The sequence below is a fragment of the Rhea americana genome, unplaced genomic scaffold (genome assembly GCF_003343005.1).
Source record: "Rhea americana isolate MKP2758 unplaced genomic scaffold, rheAme1 scaffold_148, whole genome shotgun sequence".
Taxonomy (NCBI): Eukaryota; Metazoa; Chordata; class Aves; order Rheiformes; family Rheidae; genus Rhea; species Rhea americana.
In genome coordinates this window covers 679,939-692,426 of record NW_028185572.1, presented here as the reverse complement: position 1 = coordinate 692,426, position 12,488 = coordinate 679,939, and the positions used below count along the sequence as shown (strand labels likewise).

Genomic DNA, 12,488 nt, shown 5'->3' with positions numbered 1-12,488 from the left:
CGCTCTGAGTCACACATAATTAAATCTTTCTTTCCATCAGTAATTGTTCTAAGAGGGTTTCCCTGTAGTCCATAAGTAACATTTCTTTTGTTCAGGATAAGAATGCACAAAAAAAGGCCAATTAGGCTTCAGGTGTCCCCTGGCATGAACGTAGGTCCCATTTCTTTCATCCTCTGTTTCAGATTATTCCGACCTGATYGCCACGCAGCTGTCATTATTTTAATGTTGAAGACTCAGACAAGAGTGCCATGGATGTGAAAGAAAGGAAACCGTACCGATCTCTGACTAGGCGCCGCGACACTGAGCGCCGCTACACCAGCTCTTCAGCGGAGAGTGAGGACAGCAAGGCACCCCAGAAATCCTACAGCTCCAGCGAAACCCTGAAGGCCTATGACCAAGACTCCAGGTTGACCTACAGCAATCGAGTCAAGGACATGGTGCACCAGGAGGCCGATGAATTCTGCCGAACAGGTGAGCACGTTGCAGCAGGTTCTACCATAAAAAAATGTGAGTTAATCAACGCTGCTTAAGGAGGTTGGCTTGGAGTGGGCAGTCATACTAATCCAGCCAGATTTTAGCTGGGCCACAGAAGTGGAGAGTATGCAGAAGTCCAGGGGTCAGCATGGGCTCCACAGTCCTAGCAGATATGCTTGATATTTATTTTCCTGTTTATTGCTAGGCTGGAAGTCAGTGCAGTGACATTTTCACTGCTATTGTTGCCTCTGTGAGGTAGATTTCTAACCCCTGCTACAATCTCATCTTCATTTTTCTGCAGAGACGTACGAGTGTCTTAGTTCAGAAGTCAGGCAGGGTTGCACATAAATTATTTTTAGAAGTCCATCCAGAAAAGCATAAAATGGCAAACCGAGTCAAATGGAATAGGCAGCATTCCAGACARTGAACATAAAGAGCTGACCTAGACTACTATTAGTGCACCCTCTGCATTTTGGAGAAGCTGATTTCCCAAAGGGAGMGCATATAACTGCACTCATGTAACGTGGGGGCTGCTTTATTTTGCTCTTCAAGCATTGCGCAGTCATGGTTTTGGTGCAAGACTCATTTTTAAGGCAGGCACAAACAAAATTAGTTGTAGACGTATCTCTATGCACATAGTCTTGCCATTTGTGTTTCAAAAAAGTTGCAACAGGCAGTAATTGATCAAAAGACCTATAGGTGTTGTAAGCAACACTTTGCAATCACAAAAGCAGTTTCCTTCTGAACAGCTCTGAAGCACTTCATAATCACTAAGGAACCTAAGAAGCTATAAAGAAAAGGAAACCTTTTAGGTCATTGAGTTTGCTCACTTCATACAATATATTCACCATGCAGGATAGATGTGAATTAGTATAGGTCAGTGGTTTTCAACCTGAGGGTCTACAAGGTCCTGCAGGTCCATGGACTTCTACTAAGAGGCCCACAAAAGATAAATAAGAAAAGCTAGTCTATTGACAGGGAGCATAAATTTGCTATACTTCCCCAGGAAAATTTTGTAGGGTACTGAAAAACAGTTAAAAAAAAAAATTGTATTTGTGATGAAATTAATTGAGGAAAAGTTAAGATTAGCCAAGCCAGGACTCCAGTTATAGTTGTGATATATCACCCACAAATTTTTCATTTTATAATTTTCTCACAGTTCATCCTGGGAGTCCTAGACTGGCCTAAAGAGTGATAACAATTACCCAGATATCCTGTGCCACAATTTCCACTGGCACAAAGCCGTGAGCACACCTCACTTTGCGATGCCTCTTGGACTTGTGCCAACTGAGAACCAAGCCCTGCTAGCTTGCTTGACATCAACAAGGCAAGGCAAATTTCTTTCCAGCATTGGTTTGGAAAGCAGAAGAGGGAAGCATTTCAAATTGACCAAATAAATTCAGTAAATAAACAAGTCAGCATTTAAATGGTTTTAGCTAGAGTGAGAGTGCCAGCAAACGTGCAAGTCAGCACAGCAAAAAATAGACCAGACCTGAATTAAAAAGTCTCAGATATTTATTATCTTCYTTTTATTGACTTGAGTTCTTCCAGCTTAAAAGGCAACACTGAACACAGAATATGAAAATCGATGCATCTCCTGCTGTTTATTGCAAATAAATTTGATTTTCAGTTAATTGTAGCAGTCATTTTTCATAATTTATGAGCTGTTGTTACTGGAGAGCATCCGTCACCGTGCACATTGATGCGCCTGATGATGTTGAGTGTGGCTTGTTGCAGGGGTGGTTGGAACTCGCAGTCATTGGCTGAAACGCGCAGCGTGCGAGCAAAGAAAAAGCACGATTGCTTTGTCCACTACTCCATAGGGGATGTTTCTTAAAACTATCCTAGCATTGCATTAAAAACAGAACTAGAAAAGAAGAACTAGGTCTCCGGGGAAATACTRTTTCCTTTCTTCTATAACTTAAGTTCATCTGCTGCACCATGCCATGGAGTGGGAGAGGACACTCTCCCAGATAGTTTAGCAGATAAATTAAATGGATTTATTTCAGCACAAGCTTGCACTGTGCTCCGCGAGCCAGGCTCTACGGCTTGATGGATCTGTGAGCCTCGAGTATCCTTATCTGTCCGTTCTGTCTGAAAGCTTTACCCTTGCTCAGTCAATTAAAAAAGTGTGAAGTTCATGAATGCTTTATACCGTTCCAGTGTTATCAGCTGTAGATCCATAATGTGCTGAAACATGGTGATTTTTTCCTTACGTCAAACAGTTCCTTCCCTGAGCTTTACATGGAAACGCTGTCAAGTCCCTCCGGCGTGGTATTCACCTCGCATCCAAACATCTCTTTGTTCAGCGGGAGCTGCAAAGTTAACGGAAAAGTATCGTAAAGCAGCAGCTGCTTGGAGCCAGCTGATCACTCAGTGCAAACGAGTTATAGTAAGAGCTCTTCCTCACGTGGCAGAGGTTTGTGGCAAGCCAGTGTTTCCACAAGTGCRAAACTGAACTCTGGAAAAACAGAAATCTGTTTGCATTGGATGCACGTTCTAAAATGTGCTATTTAACATCAGCAGCTGGAAACGTGAGGAGAATCACATGCTTCAGCGTGGTTTTGAGCATAACTCAATTTTTGGATACAAGCTTGAGGTCTAGAACGGGTGAAGAGATTGCAGTAATGAGTAGATATGAATTTTGTAGTCTATAACTAGGTGTGGGCCTGAACTTTCCTGATGATCGCACATTCAGATTCAGCTCAAAAAAACGTGTCTGAGCTGAAAACCCTGTTCTAAAACCAAGTCTGTAGCCTATGCATAGTTTAGGCAGTTTGGGCTCCACTGCAGGGATTTTCTTATTGAAATAATGTGAGGAAGCCAGCTAGACAAAATTTGATCACTGGTGGTAGTATTTGGCCGTGATCCAGAGCCTGATGCCTCCTGCTGATTAAAGATAGAGTTTTTTTAATCCATCCTATTGAGGCGTACTGGAACAGGAGCAGCGCTGCACTGTGCTTACAAACGCACAGTGCAGATAAAGGCATTCAAGGGTGGCCAAAGCCTTTGAAAGAAATTCAGGGTTGAAAAAGAAAAGCGTGCATTAATAAATAAATGTGGATTAAAATGGAGCCGCTAATTGCTCTCCCCGGCTTTCTAGCGTGACTTCCTGAACAAAGTGTGCTAATACTTGAATCCTCCTTCACACTGATTTGGACTGATTTCGAAACTCCGCAGGTACCTAGACATGAACTCAAGAGTTATTTTTCAGGTTATATTKTTAGTCAGCTAAACAATTACATCTATTTGCAGCCGAATAACCTCAGCTGTGATTGTGTCAGAATGAACAGCTGAACTGAGTCAAGTCATGAGTGGTCAGCGAGTGGAAAGTGAGATCTCCAAAAGAAATTTAAATCAACAATGTGTAATTTCAGTGATTTCACCAGAAAGAACTCTTCTGACTTTCACATTTTCTGTTATATTAGAGTTGCTAGGTATACTCTAAGACTGTTGATTATTGCATATCTGATTTTGCTTTTTTCCCAAGATGAGTATTTTCTGCCCCTCTTGAAGAATTCCACCATATCCCCATCYGTCTCTGCTTTCAAATTTGATGTTTTTATTGAGCGAGCTCTRAGTTGCTGTCAGAGGAAAGGTTCCAGAGGCAGGAATCCAGCTGCTTTTTGGTCTTGGCACAGGCACTTGGTATCCCAGATGATTTGGTCTTCTGCAAATTAGATAATGCTGAATACTCCCAGTTTCTGTGAACCGCACTGTGATGGATGAGGTAAATGCCYGGTAGGGTTGTGATGCAGGTGCTGAGTTGCTCATTGCAAATGGGAAAAATGAGGTCTATACATGTCAAGTGACTCCTTAGATGCCACAGAAGAAGCAGTTTGCTTTGATTTCTGTGAAGCTTTAGGTGTCCCAAAAGCAGTAACCAAATACCTTTGTGGGCTTTGGCCTCAGTTACTAACCAAGACCACAAAACAGGAATTTTTGGTGTGACGTTCAGACTCAGGAACTGCTGTGTCCCACTTGAAGACAGCAGCTGAACAGTTCTGTGGTTGACTTGTGCTAGACAAACTCGTGCCCTATTAAAAAGTAACCACAGTGCTACGTTCTCCCCCAGGAGCCAACTTCTCCTTGCGAGAGCTGGGCCTTGAAGATGTGACACCCACGCACGGGACTTTGTACCGGACTGATATCGGGCTGCCCCACTGCGGCTACTCCATCAGCGCCGGCTCGGACGCCGACACCGAGGCGGACGTGGTCATGTCGCCCGAGCACCCCGTGAGGCTCTGGGGACGCAACACCAAGTCAGGTCGCAGCTCCTGCCTGTCCAGCCGGGCAAACTCCAACCTCACGCTCACCGACACGGAGCACGAGAACACCGAAACCGGTAAGTGATGACCGCGCACGTGACGTCTGCCTTGAGCTCTATCAGGAATGCCTCTTTTTACCGCTCTGCTTAAATCTCTCTTTGGTTTTTTTTTTTTTTTTTTTTTTTTTTTTTTTTTTTGATCAGACTCAGAGAAAACACTCTTCTAATAGTCCCATGTCACGGCCTTTTGTACTGTCCTACAGAGTATTTGTTAATAAACTGCTGGAGAAGCTCCTACTTATTTATCACAGCGACAGAGATCATTAAGTGGCTGTAATACTCTCTCTGCTTTTTGTAGCGACCTTTCAGACGAAAAGCATTTAAATCTCCCCTACTCTGCCCGACGCCGCTCTTATCTTTGCTACAGATTTTCGGGGCAGATAATTTCCTTCTTTTCCTAGCTGGTTCCTTGACAGGAGCCGTTTCATTTATGTAAATCAGCTGACTGCTCTCTGAAGGAAAACGATGGTGAAATATTTTTAGAAGCCTTTTTCTTTGCGAGAAATAAAAGCTGAAGGTCACGGGTTTTTTTTACCTCTGTAACTTTGCGTCCCCCAGTTGCGGAGGCGCCCGCGTGTGTTTTGTAGGTCTGCGAACCCTTTGGTCAGCAGTTCTGCCGAGCCGCGTAGGACGGGAGAGAGGATTTTGATTCAATTGCAGCTTGACCCTGGGGTTCACGCAGCCGTATATGTCTTTGCACCTTTAATTCAATTATGGCACAGCCTGTTTCTTAATATAACCGCTGCGCACAAGCCATTGGGAGCTTGGGCTCGGCACAGAAAGCTGATGCGAAGTGGCTGCATTGCTTGCGCTCGTTACGCCTTTTTGGCACCGTATTATAGCGACAAATGATGATACCTTTTGCCTGGGAAGCCCTGACACAGTGAGACATACGCCACCCACATGATTTTATGTTTAACTCCGGCAAAATTACAGTAGAAGCTTATTAAGTTTCTGTTTGGCGATAATGATGCATTAGGTAAAGTTCAAAGATAAATGGCTTTCTGTTTAAACAAGTTTTTTTTTTTAATTATCTTTACAATATTTTTTAAGTTTCTTAATGGAGCATTTTGCAGGGTTGCACCCATTTGGGCAGGCAGAAGGGCAGTGACAGAGTATATCATTTTACTTCCAAGGCATGTGTTTTGACCAAAAGCTGGATGGATTATCATGGTGAATTAGAATTTTGCACACTCCTAAGAAATCCCTAAGGAGAAAAACAGAGCAAACACCTTGCATTTTCATCTCTTTTTTTTTTTTGTATTTGAGTCCCTCCCCTATGCTTTTCACAGTGATGTACAAGCAGTTGTGATTCTAGTCCACACACTTTTCTTTCCAAGCCTACTAAGAAAAGCAAACCACAGAAATTTAGTCTTTCTTTTTTCTTGAGAGAAGAAATGCCAGTCTTTTTTGCTAGTTTCCATAATGCTATCTCCACATGTGCACATGCAACTTTGTACCTACAGATCATTTACAAATGCAATTATATTAGCAACAACACATTAGCAACGGCACACACATTGAATAGCTTTACTGAGACTAACAGCAGAGGCAATAGGATTTAAGCTGATACTGAGACAGCGTCCAATTCCTGCTTCCTTAAATGTAGTAACACACTAACCATTAGCTGAACCATCATTTCATAGCCATTTGGAAAACAAGGAGCAGAAAGGTGGAGAATATACCTTCAATTTTTTTAAATGCTATATAAATATAGAAGAAGAAGTATCTTTGGTCCTAAGGATTTGCAGTCTTTGCTGTTGGGCATYTTGATTGAGAAAGCCTATATCATATTCAAAAAATAAAGTCTATGTAGGATACATAAAATCTAGAGAGTGATGGTGCCTRGTATGTACTTGTGTTGTTCACATGGATAAAAAGGAGGTGGTAGAACTCAAGGGAAAATATTATGACCTGATCTTTGCTGTTGTGAAGCATGCCTTGACGGCTAGACTTCCCTGGGAAGATATCGGTGAGATCAGCCAGCTTCTATCTTAATCAGAAAAGCTTGTCCAGAGCTGACAGAAAGACATACATTTTTTCAGTATAGAGATTGAAGTTTAATTTGTGGTATGAAAGTATCCAAATAGATAAGGCAGAGGAGAAGAGGGATTAAGGACAGAATCTTAAGATTTAGAAAATATTTTTTGTTATTGCTTGGCACATATAAAGGTGTGAGAATCATTTGCAAACAAAGTGCATGCATCTTGAAAGCTGCTGTTGGAGAAAGTGAGTGCTTGAGATCCTTGTAGAAGTTTTGTCAAGAAAATTACTCTCTGTTTCTTCATTTTACACAGAAGCAGCGTTACTATGGGCACTTACATTGCTAGCCATCACATAGGCTATTTTGAGAAAACCCAGATTTATAGGAGAAATGTTTTCAAGAAGACATGAAATTTTGCTAATGGCAGCATAAAGTAACATAATGCTATGACTCAGTTTACAGGATATCTTTATTAGTCAATATTAATTGCTGACAGTATTGATAGAAGTTATAGCCTTTAGCCGAAGTCAATATGGAGCTTTATGAACCTGCCATCAATAGAAGATTTTATGGGGCCCATTAAACCAACTTTTCCAATGAAGGTTAACGTCCGCGATTTTTATGCTGTTCATTACTTATCCAAAATAAATAATCAAAATTTACTTCTGATGATTATAAATCCAAAGCTGTCAAAGTACAACTCTACCAAGGCATTTATTGTGTGCTCAGAAAATGAGAGATCTGGCTCCTCTGAGAAGCTTTGCTTTTCTTTGAGGGGTGGTGATGCCTTGAAGAAACAGAGATRTGCCGCTCAGTAAGTACAGCCACAATCCACCCTTCTGTCTTCATGAAAACTGATGAAGTGGTCTGGTTCCATGGCATATTACAGTCCATAAATCACTTGCACAGGCAGCTGGCATGAAAARCCAGGCACTGCTTTATCTAAACTGTTCCCAGGCTTTCCAGGAGGTTGAATACTTTTACTAGGTGAGGAGTTTGTTCTTAGTGAAGAGTTAACTGAAGTTAACATCTCCAGAACTGCCCTGAGATAAAGTCCTACACACACAAACAGACCCAATGACCTTCCCACAGTTGGGCAGTGCTTTTTCTGAGACCTCACTGGTCTCTTTGCAGAGTAAGGGGACGGAGGGGATAGCTTAAGTCACCACACCTCATCSCTGGCTAGCATGATGGCTCTGTGCTGCTCACACAGATGCTTAATGAAGTTCAAGTGTTATTTTGCTGTGTGATCATCCAGGCTAAGCTGAAATGATGAACTCACATGAACAATTAAGAGCCACACACAGGGAGGACTTCGAGTCCTGGAAGTATAGCAATAAAGTTAGCAGAACCTTTTTCCTATACTAGTTCACTCTGTTTCTCAGCAAGATTGACSTGAAGTGGTCATTCGGGTCTGATTCTGGAGCTGACTTAACTGGTGTTACCCCAGGTAACCCTGAACACCCTTTGCATTGTGCCAGCAATTGCACTTRGTATATTAAAAAGGGCAATGAGAGAGAACATGGTAGTAGTCCCCCAGGGATGAACTTGTTTTGCAACTGTTTAGTCAGATGCTAAAAGCAAAATGTTTCTCATCAGAAAGGTGTCATTGTAAAAGTATAGATTCACASAATAATTTAGTTGGAAGACATCTCTGGAGGTCTCCAGTCCAGCCTCCTCCTGCTTAAAGCAGTGCTAACTTCAAGGTTAGCTCAAGTGGTTCAGGACCTTCTCCCACTGCATTTTGAGTATCTCCCAAGCTGATGATCCCAAGACCTCTYTGTTCCGATTCCAGGACTGCACCACCCTCACTGTGAACAATTCTTTTCTTAAAGGCCAGTCAGACTTTACGCTGCTGCACCTTGAGTCCATTGCCTCTTGTCCTTTCACCAGGCATCTCCAAGAGTGGTCTGGCTCCATCTTCTCTATAACCCCCACAAAAAATAGTTAAAGGACATCAACAAGATTTCCCCATAGCCACCTCTTCTCCAGGCTGGACAAACCCAACTCCATCTGCCTTTCCTTGGGCTTGGCATGTAGGTTATTAGGCACTGAAAAAGGAGTCTGGGGAGCTCCAATACTAAAAATTTTTAAGGATAGGATAGATAAATAGCTGTTGGGAATGGTCTAGGTCAGCTGAATGGCTGGATGCTGCTTCAGTTGCCATAGTTGTACTTGGTGGTCTCTTGAGCATTTCYGTTTCTTTGATTTCAATACTTCGTAGCACTGATGAGCTTTCTTTGGCGCTGGGTGCATGCTGAACTGTTCAAACTGGGCTTTGAGAACTTTAGGCTTTTATACTGCTTAAAGCATTCTTAAGAAAAGTAGAGAGGGGCAATGTCTGTGTATAAGCAAATACCTAAATATCATGTCTCTGACAGGAGATCCTACCCTAGAGCTGACTAAGCTGTCATGAATCATGTTCATAGTCCCCTGACAGATCTGAACCTGAGAGCTGCCCAGAAAATGTTGATGTTCCTCCACAGAATCCTTCCCCCAAAAAAAGAGAAGTATTTCTCTATCTGCCTTAGATGTGATAAAGAGTTTACTGCTTTATTCATYACATTCACTGCACGATTACTTTAGAACTGGGCCAACCATATCTTTGAAAGTTTTTTTTTTTCTTTTTTTTCTTTTTTTTTTTTTTGTAAAAGTGGAGTTGCAGCCCTTTTCTAAAAGTACAGATTAACTTTCAGCCATTTCAAAAAAGCTCAGACAAACGAAGGATTCTCCTTAGTTTTAGTCTGGCTTAGTGTTAATTTCCACCAAGGCACGCAGCTGGTTAAACGCGCGAGGGAGCTGGAGAGAGCAGGAGCATTTTCTTCACGAGCGCGACAAGCCAGCAGTGATTAATGTTGCGTACATGTGCAGAGGGGAGCTGATGCTTCTGTCGTCATCTCCTCTCGGGAAGAATGTGGGTAGTATCAAGAGGCCAGAAGGATCTCACAGACAGGATGAGTAACATCAGATGGCTCGAGACAGTCCAACCTCGCTGGAGACTGCGTAGAACTGCCTGCTTAATTGTGATGTATTGTATGAAGAAATTATTGCAGCATAAGTGTTGCTGAAGTGTGGAATTTGCTTATCTGGCCGACTCAGAGATAAGTAGACATGAACTCAAATTCCAGATTTAACCACCCTGGAAGCCAAGATTTAGGCTCCAGGATCGCTGCTGGCGGACTGCACTGTGTTGCAGAGCTGGATTCCTCTTTCTACCTTAATGATTCAAATGCTAGCTAGGAAATGTGTCTTKTCTTCCCGAAAACAATCCTGCCTGCATTTCAGGTTTGCAAAGGGGGTCAGACCAGCGTTGCTGGATACAGATCCCACGTTCAACAAGGAAATGGCTGCAGGTACGATCGGCGCAGCGTGCTTCCACCACACATCTCTTGGTTGCTGCTCTTTAGGAAGAGCAGTTTAATCTTAAGGTCCGTTTGTCTTTGGCCTCACCTCTGATATCACTAGTCAGTGCMAAGTGGGGACTGTAGCAATATAGACACTTACTCACTGGTGACAAGATTTAAGAGCACCAATTCATTTTACATAGCTGGACCAACATCCCACAGAGAGAAATAATTTTTCTTTTAGTCACTACTATTCTGGGATACATTTAAATGAGCTTTTAAACTATCATGAAGGAAGCCAGCATGATATCTGCTCTCCCAGCCTTACCAAAATGACCAGAATGGAAGTGCATATGCCACGGTTAATTTTCATTTTCCTATCAAATAAACTGTCTTTCCTGAAAATTCCCATATACTTTTGTAAAAATGAAACGTAGCGGTTATCGRGACCTGAAAAGCTCACGAGATATTTTTGCCTGTTGTAGCATCACATGCCCAACTCTTTGCCATTTAATTGACATAAAAGATGATTTAAAGAGCAGTTCTTGCAGCGACCCCCCCACTTTCTGATTCCACACTCCTGAAGCCATTACTGCTGCTGGAAGAAGCACTTAGAAACTGTATAGGAAATTAAGACTTGATGATAGAACTGAATTATTATTATATCAGAAAAAGATATTYAGAAACACAGGGGTAAATTGCAGCAGGAAATAATTAAAGACAAGCCTGGCGAATTAGAAACACCAAAGAAACAATATAATTYTATTTCTTCTGGGTAGTTAAGAAGTGTAACTTATGCTTTTATTTATTCGAAGGGTCTGATATAGACTTTACTGCAGCCTCTGAAAACCCCCATAGATATCAGCGGTGTTAGATCAGGTCCKAGGTGTATGTTGGTAACTAACTGGTTTTGAAAAATAGTCAGAGTGCCAGCTTGGTATAAATCCCAGTACTCCTGGTTAAACACACTGCAACGTGCTGTTCACTGCCAGGTTTCTCGTATATATTTCTGCTTCTTATTAAATCAGAAAGCTATCGTGACAATCAAGCCGCATGCTCCAGAATTTCATCAGCTTTTTCCAAATATTTTCTCTTCAAAGCTTCTTTACAATAGCTAAGGGAGCCTTAATCAAATGGTAATTATTTCTGTGGATTTTTCTTGCTCCCTTTGGTTGCTCATCTTTCTAATGAGGTCTATACATGCTTCTAGGAGCCTTTCCAGGTGCTCCTAAATGGTTCTGAACCTCTGCACTGCAAGGATTTTTACTCAGTCTTTTTTGAATTCCCCCAAATCAGCTTGACCCGAATCACTGGCCCAAAATACAATTCAATATATCAATGCAATTAGCAGTGCCAGAATTACTGTGTAATCTTAGCATTACAAATTATTTGTTAAAAACCCATCTGATAATCCACGGTGAGTTTTCTTTTTATTACCACATTTTGCTGAGTAATTTCCTCTCTGGCTTCATGTAGTCTATTGTTAATATTGTTACTGTGGTTGCAGCAACATCATCATTTTCTTTTCTTTCTTTCTTTTTTTTTAATTAAATAGTACATTATGAAGTACTTCCAGTAAATGAGTATATGCTTCAGACATACTTCTTTTGCAAATTATGTAGGCAAAAATATGATACTCAGACTCTGGAGAGTTCAGAATAGAGATTTTWAAAAAAATCATTCCTCAGAATAAATAAATAAAAAAGGAATGTGCTATGTACTCTATTTTCTTAAGCTTGTCTTGTGCATTTTGAGTAAGAGACGACAAGAATAAATTAGAATTACTAGGTCAAGTTCAGGCATCTGCTGGCTGTCATCCTTCACTTGGCTCCTATCAGCTGTAACCTTAATATTAACAAGATGTTTCAGCTTGAAATAAAAATTAGGCAGAAGCCTCAACACTAAAGATCCAACATCAACTGCACATGATAGCAAACAGCACTGGAAAACTACCAAATGAAGCTGGTTCAGAAGTAGATTTTCACTATTTGAAACTGTTGCAGGTCCTGGAAATTTCTTCACTCTCCTTTCTCAGGTRGCATTTTGCAAGCAATACCCCATTTGACAGTACCTCGTGATTGCTTGGATTTTGCAACTCACTGAAGCCACCTTTATAAAAACATTAGAGGTGAGATGGTAACCTGAAATGTGAAGGTCAGGGCAAGCAATGTGCCTTCTGGCTCTCCAAACATTAAGATATTAATATTCTTATGAAGAATATTAGTCCTAAAGTGGACAGTTTAACTGCATCAGTATCCCAAATGCTACATTCTCCAGTGAAAAATGGCTTTCTAGAAGACTGTTACATCTTATTCACTTGTGATCCAGCTTTCTAACCACAGCCATTCCTGATGATGGA

The 12,488-nt window shown here is 41.5% G+C and overlaps 1 protein-coding gene across 1 annotated transcript in view; it reads left to right on the top strand.

The window, feature by feature from the left end:
* Positions 1–206: 206 nt before the first annotated feature.
* The window catches only part of TENM4 (teneurin transmembrane protein 4), a 353,790-nt gene continuing 341,508 nt past the window's right edge, over positions 207–12,488 (top strand). The window contains exons 1-2 of the mRNA XM_085299249.1: positions 207–471; positions 4,550–4,819. Coding sequence (XP_085155375.1) covers positions 249–471; positions 4,550–4,819 — 493 coding nt within the window. The 5' untranslated portion in view covers positions 207–248. The remainder of the gene's footprint in view (positions 472–4,549; positions 4,820–12,488) is intronic.